A 22,703-nucleotide genomic window follows, 5' to 3' on the forward strand; every position below is an offset into this window, starting at 1 on the left:
CATCTCGTCATGGACTGCATCAGATTTGCCTGTTCTTGCTGTGAGATGTTACCCTGCTCTTCTACCAAGGCACCTGCAAGTTCCCGGACATTTCTGGGGGGAACGGCCCTTGCCCTCACCCTCCGATCCAACAGGTCCCAGGCGTGCTCAATGGGATTGAGATCCGGGCTCTTCGCTGGCCATACCAGAAAACTGACATTCCTGTCTTGCAGGAAATCACACACAGAACGAGCAGTATGGCTGGTGGCATGGTCATGCTAGAGGGTCATGTCAGGATGAGCCTGCAGGAAGGGTACCACATGAGGGAGGAGGATGTCTTCCCTGTAACGCACAGCGTGGAGATTGCCTGCAATGAAAACAAGCTCAGTCCGATGATGCTATGACACACCGCCCCAGACCATGACCGACCCATCCCGCACCAGAGTACAGGCCTCGGTGTAACGCTCATTCCTTCGACGATAAACGTGAATCCGACCATCACCCCTGGTGAGATAGAACTGCAACTCGTCAGTGAAGAGCACATTTGTCAGTCCTGTCTGGTCCAGCGATAGTGGGTTTGTGCCTGTGATGTTTGGTGAGGACCTGCCTTAGAACAGGCCTACAAGCCCTGTCCAGCCTCTCTCAGACTATCGCAGACAGTCTGAGCAATGATGGAGGGATTGTGCGTTCCTGGTGTAACTCGGGCAGTTGTTGTTGCCATCCTGTACCTGTCCCGCAGGTGTGATGTTCGGAGGTACCGATCCTTTGCAGTTGTTGTTACACATGGTCTGCCACTGCTAGGATGTTCAGCTGTCCGTCCTGTCTCCCTGTAGCACTGCCTTAGGTGTCTCACAGTGCGGAATTGCAATTTATTGCCCTGGCCATATCTGCAGTCTTATAGTTAGATTAGATTAAACTTTGTCATTGAACAGTAGTACAAGTACACCACAATGAAATGCTGTTAGCATCTAACCAGAAGTGTAAATAAAAGAGTACAAAAAATGTACAAGTGAAACAATTAAGTACAATCTTTGTTATTAAGTGGGATGTAATTATTGTGCAATGAAGGCAAATTGAAAGTGCAAGGAGGCATGCAACTGAAATGCAGGCAGAGCAGCAATGAGGTTACCGAGGTAGACATGTACATGTACAACTGAAAAATGTCCTTAATCAGACTTTGCAAAGCAATGTCAGAGTCAAATAAAATTTTATTTGTCACATGCGCCGAATACAACAAGTTCCAACAGCGCAGTTCAAGAAGAAGAAAATATTTACAAAGTAGACAAAAATAAAGAGTGACGCAATAAGAATAACAATAACGAGGCTGTAACGGGACACTGGTACCGAGTCAGTGTGCGGGGGTACAGTCGAGTTGAGGTATATCTGTATTAGTAGGTGGGGGCGAAGTGACTGCATAGATAACAAATAAACAGCGAGTGTACAAAAGGGAGGGGTCAATGTAAATTGTCCTGTGGAGATTTTATGAATTGTTCAGCAGTCTTATGACTTGGGGCTAGAAGCTGTTGCAGGGCTTTCCTCTGACATCGCCTATTGTATACAGGTGAAGTTGGAAGTTTACATACACCTTAGCCAAATACATTTAAACTCAGTTTTTCACAATTCCTGACATTTAATCCTAGTAAGAATTATCTGACTTAGGTCAGTTAGAATCACCACTTTATTTTAAGAATGTGAAATGTCAGAATAATAACAAAATAGCATAGTTGGTTGGGAGAATGTAAAACGTCAGGATGTTCTTTATCACCATCTTGCAAAAAAACAGTAGTACTGAGTCCAGTAGTACCGTGTAGTACTGAGTCCAGTAGTACCGTGAAGAGTGCAAAGAGAGTCGGGCAACAAGGTCCCTAAGAGGCAGTACTAAGAGGTGGGATATGGCTAGTGCTATGTCACAGAATTCAGCAGGGTTACAATAGCTGGAAAGGTACTGTTCTTGAGCCTGCTAGTGCGGGAACGTAGAGACATGTACCTTTAGCCTGATGGTAGGAGGGAAAACAATTTGTGGCATGGATGTGAAGTGTCCCTGATGATGCATCACGCCCTACGCAGACACCACTTGCGCCTTTTTTGACCAGCGTTGAGGTGTTGATGGTCCAGGAGAGGTCCTCGGAGATGTAGACACCCAGGAATTTGAAGCTGGGCACACGCTCCACCTCAGTGCCATCAATGAGAACTGGGGCGTGGCTGCAGCTTTTAGACATCATGTAATCCACAATGAGCTAAAAATTCATAATCCTTGAATACATGTAAGTATTCAACCCCCTGAGGCAATACATGTTAGAATCATCTTTGACAGCAATTATGGCTGAGTATTTCTGGGTAAGTCTCTAAGAGCTTTGCACAACTAGATTGTACAATACTTGCCCATTATTATTTTCATAATTCTTTAAGCTCTGTCGAATTGGTTGTTGATCATTGCTAAGTCTTGTCATAGATTTTCAATCAGATTTAAGTCAAAACTGTAACTCTGCAAGAGGAACATTCACTGTCTTCTTGGTAAGCAAATCCATTGTAGATTTGGCCTTGTGTTTTAGGTTATTCTTCTGCTGAAAGGTGAATTAATATCCCAGTGTCTGATGGAAAGCATACTGAACCAGGTTTATCTCTAGGATTTTGACTGTGCTTAGCACCATCCCATTTATTTATTTTTATCCTGAAAACCTCCCCAGTACTTAATGTTTACAACCATACCTATAACATGATGCAGCCACCACTATGCTTAAAAATATGGAGAGTGGTATTCTGTAAAGTGTGGTATTGGATTTGCCCCAAATGTAACACTTTGTATCCAGGACAAAAAGTTTATTGCTTTGACACATTTTTTTCAGTATTACTTTAGTGCCTTGTTGCAATCACAGGATACATGTTTTGGAATAATTTTATTCTGTACAAGCTTCCTTCACTCTGTTAATTAGGTTTGTATTGTGTAGAAACTACAATGTTAATCCATCCTCAGTTTTCTCCTATCACAGCCACTCTGAAACTGTTTTAAAGTCACCATTGGCCTCATGGTGAAATCCCTGAGCGGTTTCCTTCCTCTCCAGTAACTAAGTTAGGGAAGGATGCCTGTATCTTTGTAGTGACTGAGTGTATTGATACTGTACACCATCCAAAGTGTAATTAATAACTTCACCATGTTAAAAGGGATATTCAATGTCAGATTTTATATTTTACACATCAATCAATAGGTGCTCTTCTTTGCGAGGCATTGGAAAACCTGTATTTTTTATATTATTTTATTTAACTAGGCAAGTGAGTTAAGAACAAATTCTTATTTACAATGACGGCCTACCAAAAGGCAAAATGCCTCCCGCGGTGACGGGGGCTGGGATTAAAAATAAATAAATAACATAGAAATATAGGACAAAACACACATCCCCAGAAGAGAGACAACACAACACTACATAAATAGTGACCTAGGACATCAACATAGCAAGGCAGCAAAACATGACAACACAACATGGTAGCAAAACAACATGGTAGCAGCACAAAACATGGTTCAAACATTATTGGGCACAGACAACAGCATAAAGGGCAAGACGGTAGAGACAACAAAACATCACGCAATGCTGCCACAACTGTCAGTAAGAGTGTCCATGATTGAGTCTTGGAATGAAGAGGTTGAGATAAAACTGTCCAGTTTGAGTGTTTGTTGCAGCTCGTTCCAGTCGCTAGCTGCAGCGAACTGAAAAGACGAGGGATGTGTGAACCAGGGATGTGTGTGCTTTGGTGACCTTTTAACAGAATGTGACTGGCAGAACGGGTGTTGTATGTGGAGGATGAGGACTGCAGTAGATATCTCAGATAGGGGGAGTGAGGCCTAAGAGAGTTTTATAAATAAGCATCAACCAGTGGGTCTTGCTATGGGTATACAGAGATGACCAGTTTACATAGGAGTATAGAGTGCAGTGACGTGTCCTATAAGGAGCATTGGTGGCAAATTTTATGTCCGAATGGTAAAGAATGTCTAGCCGCTCGAGAGCACCCTTACCTGCTGATCTATAAATTATGTCTCCGTTATCTAGCAAGGGTAGGATGGTCATCTGAATCAGGGTTAGTTTGGCAGTGGGTGAAAGAGGAGTGATTTCAATAGAGGAAACCAAGTCTAGATTTAACCTTAGCCTGCAGCTTTGATATGTGCTGAGAGAAGGACAGTGTACTGTCTAGCCATACTCCCAAGTAATTGTATGAGGTGACTACCTCAAGCTCTAAACCCTCAGAGGTAGTAATCACACCTATGGGGAGAGGGTCATTCTTCTTACCAAACCACATGACCTTTGTTTTGGAGGTGTAGAGAAAGCTTGTTGGACACTAAAGAAAGCTTTATTGTAGAGCATTTAACACAAAATCCAGGGAGGGGATAAGACTGTATCATCTGCATACAAATGGATGAGAGAGCTTCCTACTGCCTGAGCTATGTTGTTGATGTAAATTGATAAGCGCGTGGGGCCTAGGATTGTGCCTTGGCGTACTCCCTTGATGACAGGCAGTTGCTGAGACAGCAGATTTTCTGACTTTATACATTGCACTCTTTGAGAGAGGTAGTTAGCAAACCAGGCTAAAGACCCCTCAGAGACACCAATACTCCTTAGCCGGCCAACAAGAATGGAATGGTCTACCATATCAAAAGTTTTGGCCACGTCAAAAATCATGTTAAACACTATCATTGCACATATAGTGAGTCCATGCAACCTTTTTTGACTTGTTAAGCAAATGTTTACTACTGAACTTATTTAAGCTTGTCATAAAAAGGGTTTGAATGCTTATTGACTCAAGACAATTCATTTTTAATTAATTTGTAAAGAATTTTGAAAAACAATTCCATACCTATTATGGGGTATTCTGTGTAGGTCAATTACAAAAAATACATGTAAATTGAATCCATTTTAAATTCTGGCTGTAACACAACAAAATGTGGAAAATGTGTCAATGGGTGTGAATACTTTATGAAGGCACTGTATACACTAGGTGACTAATAGGCCTCCATCTTTCACAATATGGCTGAACCTAACCGAAAGGCAAACACTTTCAGCTGATTGCGAGGAAACGCGCTTCGGTCAACTACAGTCGGTTATGTTCGGCTATTGTTTACATATTGTGCATCACATGCAATGCGTCAACATATTAAAAATCAAAGCAACAGAACCTACCCGTGCAACTCTTTCTTGTGGATACCCTATCTCCACATCCTACATCCAAAATGACCAACAGCATGCACAACCGATAACGTGTAAATATACTTTTATTCAGCATTCTGCCTTGTAGAGACCACTGGCTCTTTTGAACAACTTCTTTCAGACTGATATTCATGGAGTAACCATGTTAGTGCCAGGCCTCCCGGGTGGCACAGTGGTCTAAGGCCACCAGAGATTCTGGGTTCGAGCCCAGGCTCTGTCACAGCTGGCCGCAACCGGGAGGTCCATGGGGTGGCGCACAATTGGCCCAGCGGCATCCTGGTTAGGGAGGTTTTGGCCGGAAAAGATGTCCTTGTCCCATTGCGCACTAGTGACTCCTGTGGTGGGTTTGACGCAGTACGCACTGACACGGTCGCCAGCTGTACTGTGTTTCCTCCAACACATTGGTGCAGCTGGCTTCAGGGTTAAGTGGGCACTGTGTCAAGAAGCAGTGCGGCTTGGTTAGGTTGTGTTTCGGAGGACACACGGCTCTCGACCTTCAACTCTCCCGAGTCGGTACGGGAGTTGCAGCGATGAGACAAGACTGGAACTATAAATTGGATACCATGAAACTGGGGAGAAAAAGGGGTAAAAAACAAAAAACAAACAAAATATTTTTAAAATAATTTACTTGTGGGTGATAAGCTCTAGTCTTGAACCCAAGACTGTAGAGGTAAAAATACTGCCTGCAGTCCCGAAGGGATCATAAAGTCATTTGGCTGACTGTAAGAATGTGCAGTAATTATAATAAGAAATATTCTGGTGGTTATTGGAGATTCAATAAATCATTGTTATTGCATGATGATTTAAAAAATGTGATTAAGAATCAAATTTCTGTTTACTGGAATTTAGCTACCTTTAATGCAGAATATGGGAAATATTTGGACTTCTGAACTTCTGAAACGTAAAATCCGCTCAGCCTGTATTACTTATGGGAAATGGCTTGCTTTAAGAAGGAGCTGTGAGGTAGCAGAGCTCTCTAGGACAATTGTTGATATCGCAGAGATTGAGCATCTTGATCTTAATGAGAAAGCTAAATTGAATGATTAACAGAATCAACTTGATACATTTTATGTGGAAAAGGCTAGAGGAGCCTTCATAAGGTCCAGAAAACAATGGCTTGAAAAAGGCGAAAAGAACAGTGGATACTTTTTTTATTTGGAAAAGAGGAGCGGGGAACTCAGCACACTTCGGAAATGTAAGATTAATGGGGTAACCTCTGAAGATAGAGAGTTATTATCAGACTTTGCCACTAAGATTTATAAGAATCTATACTCCTTAGTTTTTTTTGGATTTTTTAAATTCACCTTTATTTAACCAGGTAGGCTAGTTGAGAACAAGTTCTCATTTACAACTGCGACCTGGCCAAGATAATGCATAGCAGTGTGAACAGACAGCAACACAGAGTTACACATGGAGTAAACAATAAACAAGTCAATAACACAGTAGAAAAAAATTAAACATAAAAAAAGGGAAAAAAAGAGTGTATATACATTGTGCGCAAAAGGCATGAGGAGGTAGACGAATAATTACAATTTAGCAGATTAACACTGGAGCGATAAATGATCAAGTGGTCATGTGCAGGTAGAGATACTGGTGTGCAAAAGAGCAGAAAAGTAAATAAATACAGTGCCTTGCGAAAGTATTCGGCCCCCTTGAACTTTGCGACCTTTTGCCACATTTCAGGCTTCAAACATAAAGATATAAAACTATTATTTTGTGAAGAATCAACAACAAGTGGGACACAATCATGAAGTGGAACGACATTTATTGGATATTTCAAACTTTTTTAACAAATCAAAAACTGAAAAATTGGGCGTGCAAAATTATTCAGCCCCTTTACTTTCAGTGCAGCAAACTCTCTCCAGAAGTTCAGTGAGGATCTCTGAATGATCCAATGTTGACCTAAATGACTAATGATGATAAATACAATCCACCTGTGTGTAATCAAGTCTCCGTATAAATGCACCTGCACTGTGATAGTCTCAGAGGTCCGTTAAAAGCGCAGCGAGCATCATGAAGAACAAGGAACACACCAGGCAGGTCCGAGATACTGTTGTGAAGAAGTTTAAAGCCGGATTTGGATACAAAAAGATTTCCCAAGCTTTAAACATCCCAAGGAGCACTGTGCAAGCGATAATATTGAAATGGAAGAAGTATCAGACCACTGCAAATCTACCAAGACCTGGCTGTCCCTCTAAACTTTCAGCTCATACAAGGAGAAGACTGATCAGAGATGCAGCCAAGAGGGCCATGATCACTCTGGATGAACTGCAGAGATCTACAGCTGAGGTGGGAGACTCTGTCCATAGGACAACAATCAGTCATATATTGCACAAATCTGGCCTTTATGGAAGAGTGGCAAGAAGAAAGCCATTTCTTAAAGATATCCATAAAAAGTGTTGTTTAAAGTTTGCCACAAGCCAACTGGGAGACACACCAAACATGTGGAAGAAGGTGCTCTGGTCAGATGAAACCAAAATTGAACTTTTTGGCAACGATGCAAACCGTTATGTTTGGCGTAAAAGCAACACAGCCCATCGCCCTGACCACACCATCCCCACTGTCAAACATGGTGGTGGCAGCATCATGGTTTGGGCCTGCTTTTCTTCAGCAGGGACAGGGAAGATGGTTAAAATTGATGGGAAGATGGATGGAGCCAAATACAGGACCATTCTGGAAGAAAACCTGATGGAGTCTGCAAAAGACCTGAGACTGGGACGGAGATTTGTCTTCCAACAAGACAATGATTCAAAACATAAAGCAAAATCTACAATGGAATGGTTCAAAAATAAACATATCCAGGTGTTAGAATGGCCAAGTCAAAGTCCAGACCTGAATCCAATCGAGAATCTGTGGAAAGAACTCAAAACTGCTGTTCACAAATGCTCTCCATCCAACCTCACTGAGCTCGACCTGTTTTGCAAGGAGGAATGGGAAAAAATTTCAGTCTCTCGATGTGCAAAACTGATAGAGACATACCCCAAGCGACTTACAGCTGTAATCGCAGCAAAAGGTGGCGCTACAAAGTATTAACTTAAGGGGGCTGAATAATTTTGCACGCCCAATTTTTCAGTTTTTGATTTGTTAAAAAAGTTTGAAATATCCAATAAATGTCGTTCCACTTCATGATTGTGTCCCACTTGTTGTTGATTCTTCACAAAAAAATACAGTTTTATATCTTTATGTTTGAAGCCTCAAATGTGGCAAAAGGTCGCAAAGTTCAAGGGGGCCGAATACTTTCGCAAGGCACTGTAAAAACAGTATGGGGATGAGGTAGGTAAATTGGGTGGACTATTTACCGATGGACTATGTACAGCTGCAGCGATCGGTTAGCTGCTCAGATAGCAGATGTTTAAAGTTGGTGAGGGAGATAAAAGTCTCCAACTTCAACGATTTTTGCAATTCGTTCCAGTCACAGGCAGCAGAGAACTGGAAGAAAAGGCAGCCAAATGAGGTGTTGGCTTTAGGGATAATCAGTAAGATACACCTGCTGGAGCGCATGCTACGGGTGGGTGTTGCCATCGTGACCAGTGAACTGAGATAAGGCGGAGCTTTACCTAGCATGGACTTGTAGATGACCTGGAGCCAGTGGGTCTGGCGACAAATATGTAGCGAGGGCCAGCCGACTAGTGCATACAGGTTGCAGTGGTGGGTGGTATAAGGTGCTTTAGTAACAAAGCGGATGGCACTGTGATAAACTGCATCCAGTTTGCTGAGTAGAGTATTGGAATCCATTTTGTAGATGACATCGCCAAAGTCGAGGATCGGTAGGATAGTCAGTTTTACTAGGGTAAGTTTGGTGGCGTGAGTGAAGGAGGCTTTGTTGTGAAATAGAAAGCTGATTCTAGATTTGATTTTGGATTGGAGATGTTTGATATGAGTCTGGAAGGAGAGTTTACAGTCTAGCCAGACACCTAGGTACTTATAAATGTCCACATATTCTAGGTCGGAACCATCCAGGGTGGTGAGGCTAGTCGGGCGTGCGGGTGCAGGCAGCGATCGGTTGAAAAGCATGCATTTGGCTTTACTAGCGTTTAAGAGCAGTTGGAGGCCACGGAAGGAGTGTTGTATGGCATTGAAGCTCGTTTGGAGGTTAGATAGCACAGATAACAGTTAGAGTGACTCTAAGGATCTCCTTGATTCTATAGAGAACTCGGTTAGTGAAGAATTAAATCAGTCTTTATTTATTTATTTATCAATTATGGACATACAATATATGTTGGTCAATTACGAAATAACAAATCTCCAGGTTGTGGTGGATTTACCTCTGAATTTGACAAAACCTTCTCTGAAGAAATAGCACAATTTTTACTTGAAACCTTTAAGGAGGCTATAAAGAAGGAAGAACTACCTGCATCTCTGAAGCAAGGGGTTATTACTCTTATACCTAAACCACACAAGGATCTATTAAATATTGATAATTGGTGTCCAATCACACTCCTAAATAACGACTACAAAATTATCACCTCAATCTTTGTGAAGGGTTAAAGTCATGCTTGAATGATCTGATTGATGAATGTCAATCAGGGTTTATGAAAGAGCGTCATATATCTAATAATCTGAGGCTGGTCTATTGGTTGACTTCCCTGTTATCTTATTTTGGGATTTTCAGAAAGCATTTGATACCGTAAATCACAATTTTATCTTTGATTGTCTTAAGCATTTGAAGTTTGAACCTTTTTTTGTTGATGCTATTAGAACTCTGTATAATGGTGGCAATAGCTTTATCAAACTCTTTCATGGAACATTCTCAAGGTTTAACATTTACAAAGGAATACGACAAGGTTGTCCAATCTCACCTTTTTATTTTTGTTAGTATCTCAAATCTTATGCTCACTAGTTTATCAAAGTCAATTTGAAGGCATTACATTCCAGGCCAGAGAGATCAAGATATCCCGACTGGTGGATGACACCTCACTTTTTTTGAAAAATGTCACAAGCTAGATTAGCATTGGATATTGTGAAGCAGTTCTCCAAAATCTCAGGTTTGGTTTTAAATCTTTCCAACTGTGAGATGTTTGTTCTGAAAGGAGCTGTCAATCAGCATCTCTGTAACATACCTCGGTGTAAAGATCACCAAACATCTTAAGGCGGTGAATGTTCTTAATTTGAATCCTGTAACTGGATCTATCAAAAGGTTGAGTGATTTTATCAAAAGCTGAGGGGCTATCTCGTGCATCCTATCTTTTTTTCATCTATTGACTTTCCCAAATCCACTTGCTGTACCTTAGATAGGCTATTGTACAACTTCATATGGAAAAACAAGCCACATAAGATAATAGATGTTATCACCAACAGGGTTTGTGATGGCAGTCTAAATGTCTTAGACTTCACTCTCTTTTATCAGATATCAAACGTCATTTAAAAAATTATCATAGTTTCTGGAATATTATATCTCATTTTGTTTTCAGAAGCTCTGGGCTTAATTTTTTTACTACAATGTCCCTATATTGTGGGTAAACTTCTTGTGAAATTTGTGGATTTTCACAAGCAGGCTTTAACGTCCTGTGTTTTGCTGTATAAAAACAACTTTTCACCTCATAGATGTTTTATATGGAATAATGGGTCGATATTACTTAGAAACAAGATGCTATTTTACCGTAACTGGTTCTCCAAAACATTGTCCTTGTCAGCCAATTAGTTAATATTAGTGGGAATCTATTTACGCGGAGAGAATTTATGGAAAGATACAACTGTGAGGTTTCAAGCTAGGAAAATGACACTGTTATAAAAGCTATAACTAGTGGGATAAAAACTTTACTTCAGAATAATGCATATTTTGAAACATCTCCTATTGTAAGCGATATCCAGGTGAATGGCATAGGTTTACTAGATAATAAATTCAACAATTGTTTATTAAGGGATATTTTATACAGGAATTGTTTGTTTGATGTAAACTGGCGCCATGCTTGGCTCACTCCACACAAATGTATGGTGACCAATAAAGTAAAGGATATCTCCTTTATGATTATCCATAGATTCTACCCGTGTAATAGCTTGATTTCTAAATATATACCTAATGTTACCAGTGAACGCAGTTTTTCTGAACTAGAAACGGAATCTATCGATCACTTATTCTGTAATTGTTACATTGTTACTACACTGATTCCACAATTGAACGTCAGTATGTCATATATCTCTTTATTTTATTAGGAACATTTTTCAAACAAATCAAAATGTATCTGATTTGGAAAACTATTTTGAATCATTAAAACGTATACAAAACAAAATGTAAAACAAAGGATTCGATACATGTCTGTATTTGATTTGATATAATGTGGATTTGTATTATTATTTTTCTCCTAATTATTTCTTTGTGTAATACCTCTGGCAGTTCTGTTTTTTGTGTTTTGCATGTTACCGTTTAATAAAATATATATATTGTTTCATTATTTTTTTGGAAAAAAAAACCCAGTTGAAATTGATTTTCACAGTCTGAGCTAATTTCTTTTTTTCTTTTTCTTTATTTCTTAAAAAAAAAATCTAAATACAGATCAACAATTTACATTCTTACATCATACAAAACAGAATGCAGGGATTAATGAGAAAATACTAAAACTGTCACTTTCTGACCTTAGTTCCTTTGTTTTGTCTTTTGTTTTAGTATGGTCAGGGCGTGAGTTGGGTGGGTTGTCTGTTAGTTTGTCTATGATTTACTATTTCTGTGTTTGGCCTGGTATGGTTCTCAATCAGAGGCAGCTGTCAATCATTGTCCCTGATTGAAAACCATATTTAGGTAGCTTGTTTTCCATTGTGTTTTGTGGGTGGTTGTTTCCTGTTTAGTGTTTTTGATTCACCTTTCAGGACTGTTTGTTTGTCGTATTTGTAGTTTTGTCTGGTGTTGCATATTTCATTAAATAATATGAACACTTACCACGCTGCACCTTGGTCCTCCTCACCTTCTTCCACCGACGACAAGCATTACAAAAACAAATAAAAAATATGAAAAAATAAACAATTCAATTGCAATTGTAATCTCTCTGAAAACATCTTATTGTAATGATTTAGGAAAATGTTATTCTTGTTATTATGCACTAGGGTTAATGTTTTAATTAAATAGTTAAATTCAATCACAAAAATTGTAATTTTGGTGTAGAATTTTGGAATTTTTGTTTTGTGTATAAAGTATTTGGCAACAAGAATAAAAAAATTCACAATCATTTCAATGGTCTTGTTATTATTGCAATAGTAACATATTATATTTTTCATGTCAAAAACATGGGTAGTCATTCATGTCATGTAACTGCCAATTTCTGATCTCTGTATCAATGTCAAATAAACCAAATCGGATGGACAGTGGACCACTTTGTGAGGTTTTTAAGAGAGTACTTTTTTATGTAAATCTGTCAAATGAGTAATTGATTAAGTATCTGTAGATTGGTGAAAGGACCATCCTTAAAATGACACTTTTAAACAAACACTCAAAAGGTATATATACAGGTAGAGGTCGACCGATTAATCGGAATGGCCGATTAATTAGGGCCGATTTCAAGTTTTCATAACAATCGGAAATCGGTCATTTTGGACTCCGATTTTTTTAAATATATATATTTTTTTACACCTTTATTTAACTAGGCAAGTCAGTTAAGAACACATTCTTATTTTCAACGACGGCCTTGGAACTGTGGGTTAACTGTCTTGTTCAGGGGCAGAACGACAGATTTTTACCTTGTGAGCGCAGGGATTCATTCTTGCAACCTTTACGGTTAACTAGTCCAACACTCTAACCACCTGCCTCACGAGGAGCCCGCCTGTTAAGCGAATGCAGTAAGAAGCCAAGGTAAGTTGCTAGCTAGCATTAAACTTAATCATTCATAATCACGAGTTATAACTACACATGGTTAATGATATTACTAGTTTATCTAGCGTGTCCTGCGTTGCATATAATCGATGCAGTGCGCATTCGTGAAAAAGGACTCGTGGCGCAACGTGTACCTAACCATAAACATCAATGCCTTTCTTAAAATCAATACACAGAAGTATATATTTTTAACCTGCATATTTAGCTAAAAGAAATAAGTATTTTGCAAGGGTTTCCCAAAATTCTGACACAAATTTACATTCAAAGAACAAGTGAGACACATTCTCATGTTCTTTTTCACAGAAAACACAGATATCAACAATAGCCACAAATTTGGATATCATAGATTTACATGGATATATCGAATGTAAAATTTAAAAGTGCACTTCCTTAACTTTGTTTGGTATACAATATTTGTAAGGCCTTAACCATGCATTTTTCCAGACAATGTCAGGAATAAGCATGTTCCAGAAAATTTCCTCTCTGTGTAAATTGGTTTTGAGAATGAAGAACTTGTCTTATATATTTATTACAACAAGATTTCTCAAGTAAGCCCAAGCCTTCCAATCTAAGTTCTGGATAAACTTTGTGATCATTACCAAAGCTAAGATGAGTTTTCATTAGTGTAGTTAGACCACTGGGAACGGCTTTGATCACAGAAATAAACTCTTCCAAAGTTATAAATTGTTCATATGTGAGAATATTACCCTTGTCGAAAACATCAAGAACAAAGTCAATATTCCTCTCATGCCAGCTGGGGTAGAACAATGACTTATTCCTTACAGTTATGTCTGAATTATTCCACAAAGGAGCTTTATTGGGCAGGAAATTTTCCAGGCTATTAACACTTGTTGGTGAAACCTAGCCAGTTTAGCAGGTCATCTTTCAGGAATATAATTACATTTCAGTAAAAATTGAAGACCTCCCAATTTATTAAACACATTCTTTGGAATGAAATACCATATTGAATCAATATTGATCAAACATCTTTCAACCAGTTGATCTTGAAAGTGTTTTCTCATAGATGTTTTGAACGCACTGATGAAGTCTGAAGTCCGAGATTTTTGAGTTCCCAGTTGTTTTAAACGCGGCAGCAATGGCCAATACATCGCATTAGCAGTCCAGGGTTTATATACACCATTGGTTCTTTAATGTATCGTTAACACTGGCCACAGGGATTCGGTTGGTCTTGCGAAGTGTCAATCTACAGATTTTCCGCCCTATAGATAAAGTATGGGCGTCTCTGTATGACATCATTTGCCAAACTTTTCAACATGGCGACACAACAAACGGAAGCGATCGAAGCAATGGAAAATGCGAACCGAACTTCGCATCCTGGCTTCAGTAACGACAAGTATTCTCTGCTCGTCATTGTCGGTGGACATAGTCGGACTGGATTTGTGGACTACGTGGTGGCAGAGATAAAGAGAGGTAAATGTGGCTCAATGTTGATTGATTTAGTGCCAGACCGCGCTTCCACCTCCCGATTTGGCTCGAGCTAGCGCCTTCAGTACAGGTGACGTTGCATACTGTATTACTGCGGTTTCAAGTATATTCCGTCAACAAATGGTTCTAATTGCAAATCAACACACACATCAGCCAATTGTCACTGAAATATCCCACTAGGGTCGTGAATGTATGTAAATGTTTTCCACGACGAAATACAACGTTAAAGATGATGCCACATGCAAACCCCGTTTGTAGTAGACATTAAATGGAAAGATAAGGGAGGAAGAAGCCAGCGAGGGATATAATAGCAACAAGGATGTTGGATCTCCTGGCAGATGGTTAGCAGAGGGCATCTGCATGGTGTGTAAGTTAACATAACAAAATGGTCAATATGGTGTGTTTAGTGTAAGGTAATAAAACAAAATGGGCAATATTATTTTACTTCGAATCTGATTTACCAGTTGATCACTAGTTTTGGATGATCTTGCCTGATAGACTAGCTGTCAATCAGACCGTAAACTAGACCGCTAGGTTAGCAACGGAAGGTTAAACTATTTAAAATGATCAGGCAAAAAGGTAAAGTTAAGAGACCAATTAATGCAATGGCATGGTTTAGCACTTGCTCTATAATGATTAGTTCTGACATTTAAATCTTAAATACTGTTGTCAATATTTACAAATACATATTTTGTGTAAATTATCATTATTTAAATGTAACACATTTCAGCACTACATAAAGTTTTTTTTTTACACACATTTCGCAGTAATCATTCTGGGATTCAAGTGTCAGACATGTCCCAAACCCTTCCTCCAAACTTTTTTGCTCGCTTTGAGAACAATACAGTGCCAATGACACGGCCCGCTACCAAAACCTTCGGACTCTTCTTCATTGCAGCCGTTGTGAGTAAAACATTTAAACGTGTCAACCCTCGCAAGGCTGCAGGCCCAGACGGCATCCCCAGCCGCGTCCTCGGAGCATGCACAGACCAGCTGGCTTGTGTGTTTACGGGCATATTCAATCAATCCTTATCCCAGTCTGCTGTTCCCACATGCTTCAAGAGGGCCACCATTGTTCCTGTTCCCAAGAAAGCTAAGGTAACTGAGCTAAACGACTACCGCCCCGTAGCACTCACTTCCGTCATCATGTAGTGCTTTGAGAGACTAGTCAAGGACCATATCACGTCCACCCTACCTGACACCCTAGAACCACTCTAATTTGCTTACCGCCCCAATAGTTCCACAGACGACGCAATCACAACCACACTGCACACTGCCCTAACCCATCTGGACAAGAGGAATACCTACGTGAGAAAGTTGTTCATCGACTACAGCTCAGCATTTAACACCATAGTACCCAAACTCGTCATCAAGCTCGAGACCCTGGGTCTCGACCCCGCCCTGTGCAACTGGGTACTGGACTTCCTGACGGACCGCCCCCAGGTGGTGAGGGTAGGTAACATCTCCACCCCGCTGATCCTCAGCAATGGGGCTCCAGAAGGGTGTGTTCTCAGCCCTCTCCTGTATTTCTTGTTCACCCATGACTGTGTGGCCATGCACGCCTCCAACTCAATCATCAAGTTTGCGGACGACACTACAGTGGTAGGCTTGATTACCAACAACGAGGTGAGGGCCCTCGGACTGTGGTGTCATGAAAATAACCTCATACTCAAAGTCAACAAAACAAAGGAGATGATTGTGGACTTCAGGAAACAGCAGAGGGAGCACCCCCCTATCCACATCAACGAGAGGGTAGTAAGTTTTTTAAGTTCCTCGGCTTACACATCACAGAGAAACTGAATTGGTCCACCCACACAGACAGCGTTGTGAAGAAGGTGCAGTAGCGCCTCTTCAACCTCAGGAGGCTGAAGAAATTCGGCTTGTCACCAAAAGCACTCACACACTTCTACAGATGCACAATCGAGAGCATCCTGTCTGGCTGTATCACCGCCTGGTACGGCAACTGCTCCGCCCACAACCGTAAGGCTCTCCAGAGGGTAGTGAGGTCTGCACAACGCATCACTGGGGGCAAACTACCTGCCCTCCAGGACACTAACACCACCCGATTTCACAGGAAGGTCATAAAGTTCATCAAGGACAACAACCACCCGAGCCAATGCCTGTTCACCCCGCTATCATCCAGAAGGCGAGGTCAGTACAGGTGCATCAAAGCAGGGGCTGAGAGACTGAAAAACAGCTTCTATCTCAAGGCCATCAGACTGTTAAACAGCCACCACTAACATTGAGTGGCTGCTGCCAACATGCTGACTCAACTCCAGCCACTTTAATAATGGAAATTGATGGAAATTGATTAAAAAATATATCACTAGCCACTTTAAACTATGCCACTTTGTTTACATACCCTACATTACTCATCTCATATGTATATACTGTACTCGATACCATCTACTCCATCTTGCCTATGCTGTTCTGTACCATCACTCATTCATATCTTTATGTACATATTCTTTATCCCCTTACACTTGTGTGTATAAGGTAGTAGTTGTGGAATTGTTAGGTTAGATTACTCGTTTGGTTATTATTGCATTGTCGGAACTAGAAGTACAAGCATTTTACTACACTTGCATTAACATCTGCTAACCATGTGACAAATAAGATTTGATTTGAAAGTACAAGGCTTCATTTTCTGTTATCTTACCTAGAATGACTGTATGATGTGCAGGTGGTCACCAGAGTTCTAATTATTGGCTTTGATGACCTTGTCATTGAAGCATATTCATAAAAATGTTATATGCTATTTTGTTGCCAGTATATAAAGCTTGGGCAGTTAAGATGCATTTTGTTTTCTGTCTGTACACCATATAAGATTGTTCTTGATGACTGCAAGTGCCTCTGAGTGAATTAAGGTAACTGTGCACTTCTATCACAAGTCCCATTTATTTCAATTCCATGATCACATGACATGATGCAGAGTTGCCTCTGTCTGGTAGTGGCAGGGGCTCCAGTTTGTGTGTGCATTGGAATTTGCTTGGCTCGTAGTGTTGAGAAATCCAATAGCTGTCATTTCCCACTTCTGATTAGCTGAGGGAAGCTGTTTTATGCGGAGTTCATCTTTTGCAGACTTGCATTACTAGCCACACTGCAGATCATTCTTTCATCCCATTGCAACAAGCCAATGGAAGGGCTCAACATTTGTACCCGCAGCTCTAGCTAAGGAGCCGAATAGCTTTTGCCTCACTTTCCAAGGACATTTGCTCCAGAGAAAAGTTGTGACATGTTTTGTTTACTCAACACGGCAGTAAACACATTGAGCAGGCGTTGACATTTTAGATGACATTTAGCCTACGTTGTATCTTCCTCATCCCTTTAAGACTGCTTGACTTGGTGGAAAATGTATCTAGGCTTGCATCCATAAAATGCACTGTGTTTAAAGACTCCTGTCTGGTTCCAAGATGCCACTGTGTAGGACTTCTGGAGGTTTTTCTCACCGGGGAGGGACACCACTGTGCACTGACTTCTCCAGGGTCAAGACAGGGGATCATTGTAAATGTCTGGCCTCTTGAGACCACTCCAGACCTCTGGGTCCTCTAGCCTCACACGAAATCACGGAATGGGTGGGCTTTTTCCCCAAGCTTGTAAGGGTTTTTGTAAGGGTGCCTCCTTGCTGTTTGTTTTAGTTTAGTTACTGACATACAGCCCTGCGCATCTGTCAGGGTGTTGCCTTAATAGCTCCGACTTTGTAGAAAGAAACAGTTTGTGGTGAGCTTCGAACACTCCAAGGCTAGTAACATTCACAAAGCTTGTTTGTAACTTGTTTGTAGCTGATTTATTTTTTTCTTCCCACTCATGCTTCAATGAATAGCAGGAAATTATATTTCCAAGTAACGTCAACATCCTGATTTGTGTGTCACCCCGTGTTGCGTTAGTTAATGGAAGCATATGCCATTTTCTATTTTTTATTTCTTCCGGCTACTTCGAAAATGAGTAACAAATCAAATGGTGATAAGTGATTCCTCAAACACAGACAAAAAAATAATGATTTTGGGGATTTTCACAAAATGTAATCCATAGAATAGTCCTTTGGTAGAAGGATTGTTGACATATACAGTGCATTTTGAAAGTATTCAGACCCCTTCCCTTTTTCCACATTTTGTTACATTACCGGATTGTGTAGAGGCACAGATCTGAGGAAGGGTACATCATGTCTGCAGCATAGAAGATCCCCAAGAACATAGTGGCCTCCTAAACTTCTTCCATTTAAGAATGATGAACTACCAATACTCTTCCTAGAGCTGGCTGCCTGGCCAAATAGAGCAATAGAGGGAGAAGGGTCTTGGTCAGGGAGAAGACCAAGAACCCAATGGTCACTGACAGAACTCTATAAGTTCCTCTGTGGAGATGGGAGAACATTCCAGAAGGACAACCATCTCTGCAACACTTCACCATTCAGGCTTCTATGGTAGAGAGGCCAGATGGAACTCTTCAGTAAAAGGCACATGACAGCCTGCTTGGAGTCAGCCAAAAGGCACCTGAAGACTCTGACCATGAGAAACAAGATTCTCTGGTCTGATGAAACCAAGATTGAACTCTTTGGCCTGAATACCAAGCATCACGTCTGAAGGAAACCTGGCACCATCCCTACGGTGAAGCATGGTGGTGGCAGCATCATGCTGTGGGTATGTTTTTCAGTGGCAGGGACTGGGAGACGAGTCAAGTTTTAGGGAAAGATGAACAGTGCAAAGTACAGATGAAGAGCTCAAGAACCTCAGACTGGGGGTGACGTTTCACCTTCCAACAGGACAACGACCCTAAACACACAACCAAGACAACGCAGGAGTGGCTTCGGGACAAAAATTCTGAAAGTCCTTCAATGGCCCAGCCAGAGCCTGGACTTGAACCCGACCGAACATCTCTGGAGAGACCTAAAAATAGCTGTGCATCAACACTCCCCATACAACCTGACAGAGCTTGAGAGGATCTGCGGAGAAGAATGGTACGAACTCCCCGAATACAGGTGTGCCAAGCTTGTAGCGTCATACCGAAGAAGACTCGAGACTGTAATTGCTGCCAAAGGTGCTTTAAGAAAGTACTGAGTAAAGGGTCCCCACTAACATTTTTTTCGATATTTGCAGAAATGTCTAAAATCGTATTTTTGCTTTGTCATTATGGGGTATTGTGTGTAGATTGATGAAAAAATTAATATTCAATACATTTTAGAATAAGACTAAAACGTAACAAAATATGGAAAAAGTTAATTGGTCTGAATACTTTCTGAATGCACTGTTTCTACCTCCATTACTCCAGTATCCATGCACATTGCAAATATGGTATTGGAACTGAACCTGTGTGTCTATAGTATGCTTACTTACTTATTGTGTTTGTCATATTTCTTATTTCTCATGTTTTCTTTTCTACGGATTACATTGTTATTGATTATTGCATTGTTGGGTTTTGAATTTGCAAGAAAGGCATTTCACTGTACTTGTGCATGTGACATTAAAACTTGAAACTGAAACTTGAATATTTCATGGCCCTAAACCCGCCCACCCTGCGGATATAACCGTGGGGACTGCGTGTTATGAGTCAACCCGCGCATCACTTGTACACCTTTAGTCACTCACCCTTCTAGATATCTTAAAACAGCCTAACCAGTGCTAGCTAACTTCTTTCACCAATTAGCAGGCTGGTGTTCGACCTGTGGCAAAATTGGTTCGACATTGGATAGTCTTCTTTTGTCTGGGTTACATGAGGAATCACTTTGATTTGATTTCTGTGCCCTTTGCATAGGCTTGTAGACTCTGCTGCTACATTTAGCATGTTCTCTTTCGGATAGTTTCCCCATGCTCACAAACATTACTTGATTCCCATAAATTCATGCAAGTTGGCAACTTGTGTACCATTACAGGGATTGACTGCAAATGTCAATGAATAGTTTTGGTCTCAAAATATATAATTGTCATGCCTGCGTCAGTGTGCCTTGGCAGCGTTCAGTGTGATTGAATGGTGAAGTCTCTTGAAGAAGCCAGCAGCCCTGAGTGCCCAGCTACGCTGCCGAGCATAAATAATGCAACCTATTTACTTCAGCTTGGCTTCACCAGCGTGCCAGAGAATAGAAGTCTCCGTTGTCAGGACGTACACGTTGGTTCCTTCACTACCCCTTTAGCATTAGCTATTCGGAGTTACCTTATCACCATCCAGACCTACTCCAACAACCGTGCAGTTCAGAGGCGAGGTGTGGATGTACTACCCATAATACCGAGCTTGGGCTGGGGAGGGTACTAGGGACAGCTGTGTGTCTGAGTGTGAAAATACTGGACTCTGCCTGCATCTTGTTGAGAGCCCCATAATGAGACTTGATGTGTAAAGTTCAGTCAATAGCAGTGTTTCCCCTAGGATTTTGTTTTAAAGCAATGGAGAAGTTAGCCGGCTACGGGGGTCTGGGTGAATTCCCCCTGGAAGATTTGTTTTTGTAGACTGTGAATGTTACTTCTGGTGACTTTTTAAAAACCATTTCAACTCCAATACATGAACATTTAATTATGCCAAGCTCATACTGACACATACCCATGAGCCCCCTGTCTTGCATCCTCACCCACTGAGTCCCGACCGACACCGGATGTCCATGAACTTGAAAAGTAGTTGAAATTTGGTCAGTCCACCCTGGCCTTGATGTTAACGTCCACAGAGAGCGGACTGGACCAAATCTGAGCCTATCATGGACATATGTTTAGCAAGTTTTGATAGTACAGTGACTACAGCACAGTCGATTATAGTACAATAAAGATGTCCAAAGGAGAATGACATTAATTTCCATAGTTATGCATTTCTGTGTAGTACAGATGGGGGATTCATTACCATAATTCCATTACCAGGTGTAAATCCACTTCACTTACTGTAGTTTAATAACCAAAATAGATTCTTTTCAAACTCAAGGTGCCATGTCATAGCTGACATACCATTCTTTCTGCAGACATCTTTGAATCTTAATTTGGAGCAGATATTTAAGAGTTTTTGAAAAACCTGGTTGCATTAAAAACAGATTTTATCGTAATTTCATTACCAAAGTTCTTCCACTAAATTTAGGTTTTGTAAATTTTTTCCATGGAAATTGTTAAAAGTAGTCCTCGTGCGTAGAGTTGTATGTTTTGTTAAACTTTTGTTTGGCGTACATTTTAATGCTAAACTGTGTTTAAAGCTTAATTCTGTTACAGTGGAATTGCCTGTCAGTATCTGTGTTGAGGCTATGTGACTGATGTCACAAACACTTCCTCTGTGTGTGTGTGTGTCACACTGCTCACCATATCCTTCCCTTCCTGGTTAGTGATGGAGGCAGGCGCTTTGTTACTGAATTTGTTTGGGGAACAAGCCTGAAGAAACGGTCTTGTTGAAGATTCTGAGTATAACATGATTAAAAGTATTTGCTGATGACTGTCAAATTTAAATTTCTGTATGAATGCAGCCCCTGAATACTGTATCCCTCCTACATGGTCAACATGCTTGGGATTGCTGGCAAAGTGCAAATAGAAGAGGGGCTTCCTATTGAAAGAACAACGCTGTGCAGATGGTCTGTCAGTTAGTTGGTTCAGCTGTGCTGGTTCTTATGTGTTGTTGTAATGTGCTGATGGACGGCCTAGAAAAGATAACAGACATTTTGACCTGCTGGGGTTTTCTTTGCTCCAACCCAACGGTGGGTCAAACCAGCCCTAGTCTAGCCCAGACAAGTCTTCTCTTGTCTGAGACTTAGCAGCTGCCTCTGTGTACTCTAGAATCCTCTCAGCCCCATTTCCCAGCTGCTACCACCAGTGTCCAGTGTACTCCCTCTTGAGTGTCTGTGTTGTATGTGCCACTGGCTTAACACTAGACCCGCTAAAGCGGCCATTTTGACAGCTCATGAATTGATTTTATTATTCTGCCATTTTTAAAGCCATATCCCCTCCGTTGTTGACTTTTCCTAAATAAGTCTATATAACACACTGTCGTTGTTAGAATTGTTATATCACAATTATAACCAGTTTTAGGAGGGCGTGTCATTATTTGAATGGTTTTCCCCGTTGCAACTTCTCCCATCAGAAGTTCCTGCTCTGCTCATTCTCCCAACGTTGGAAGGTGCAGTGGCCAGTTGATAATCACCCCGGTAATTGCCTCAACTGAACCTAAATGAATCATGACCTCTCTGATTATTCTTCTGATTCTACACCTCCGAGGCCTAAGTGCAAAAAAGCTAGAACGGTGTGCACTGAGCAGGTCCCCCGCGCCACCACCAAATGAAACGGTCAGAGAGGAGAAAGGAAGGGAAAGGCACCGTTTCTGAAAAGATCCAC

The 22,703-nt window shown here is 40.9% G+C and overlaps 1 protein-coding gene across 1 annotated transcript in view; it reads left to right on the top strand.

Annotated features, from left to right (window-relative positions):
• The first annotated feature begins 14,233 nt into the window (after window positions 1–14,233).
• LOC135512630 (microtubule-associated protein 1S-like) overlaps window positions 14,234–22,703 on the top strand; it is a 47,866-nt gene continuing 39,396 nt past the window's right edge. Inside the window, exon 1 of the mRNA XM_064934849.1 lies at window positions 14,234–14,406. Coding sequence (XP_064790921.1) covers window positions 14,250–14,406 — 157 coding nt within the window. The 5' untranslated portion in view covers window positions 14,234–14,249. The remainder of the gene's footprint in view (window positions 14,407–22,703) is intronic.

The sequence above is a fragment of the Oncorhynchus masou genome, chromosome 24 (assembly GCF_036934945.1).
Source record: "Oncorhynchus masou masou isolate Uvic2021 chromosome 24, UVic_Omas_1.1, whole genome shotgun sequence".
Taxonomy (NCBI): Eukaryota; Metazoa; Chordata; class Actinopteri; order Salmoniformes; family Salmonidae; genus Oncorhynchus; species Oncorhynchus masou.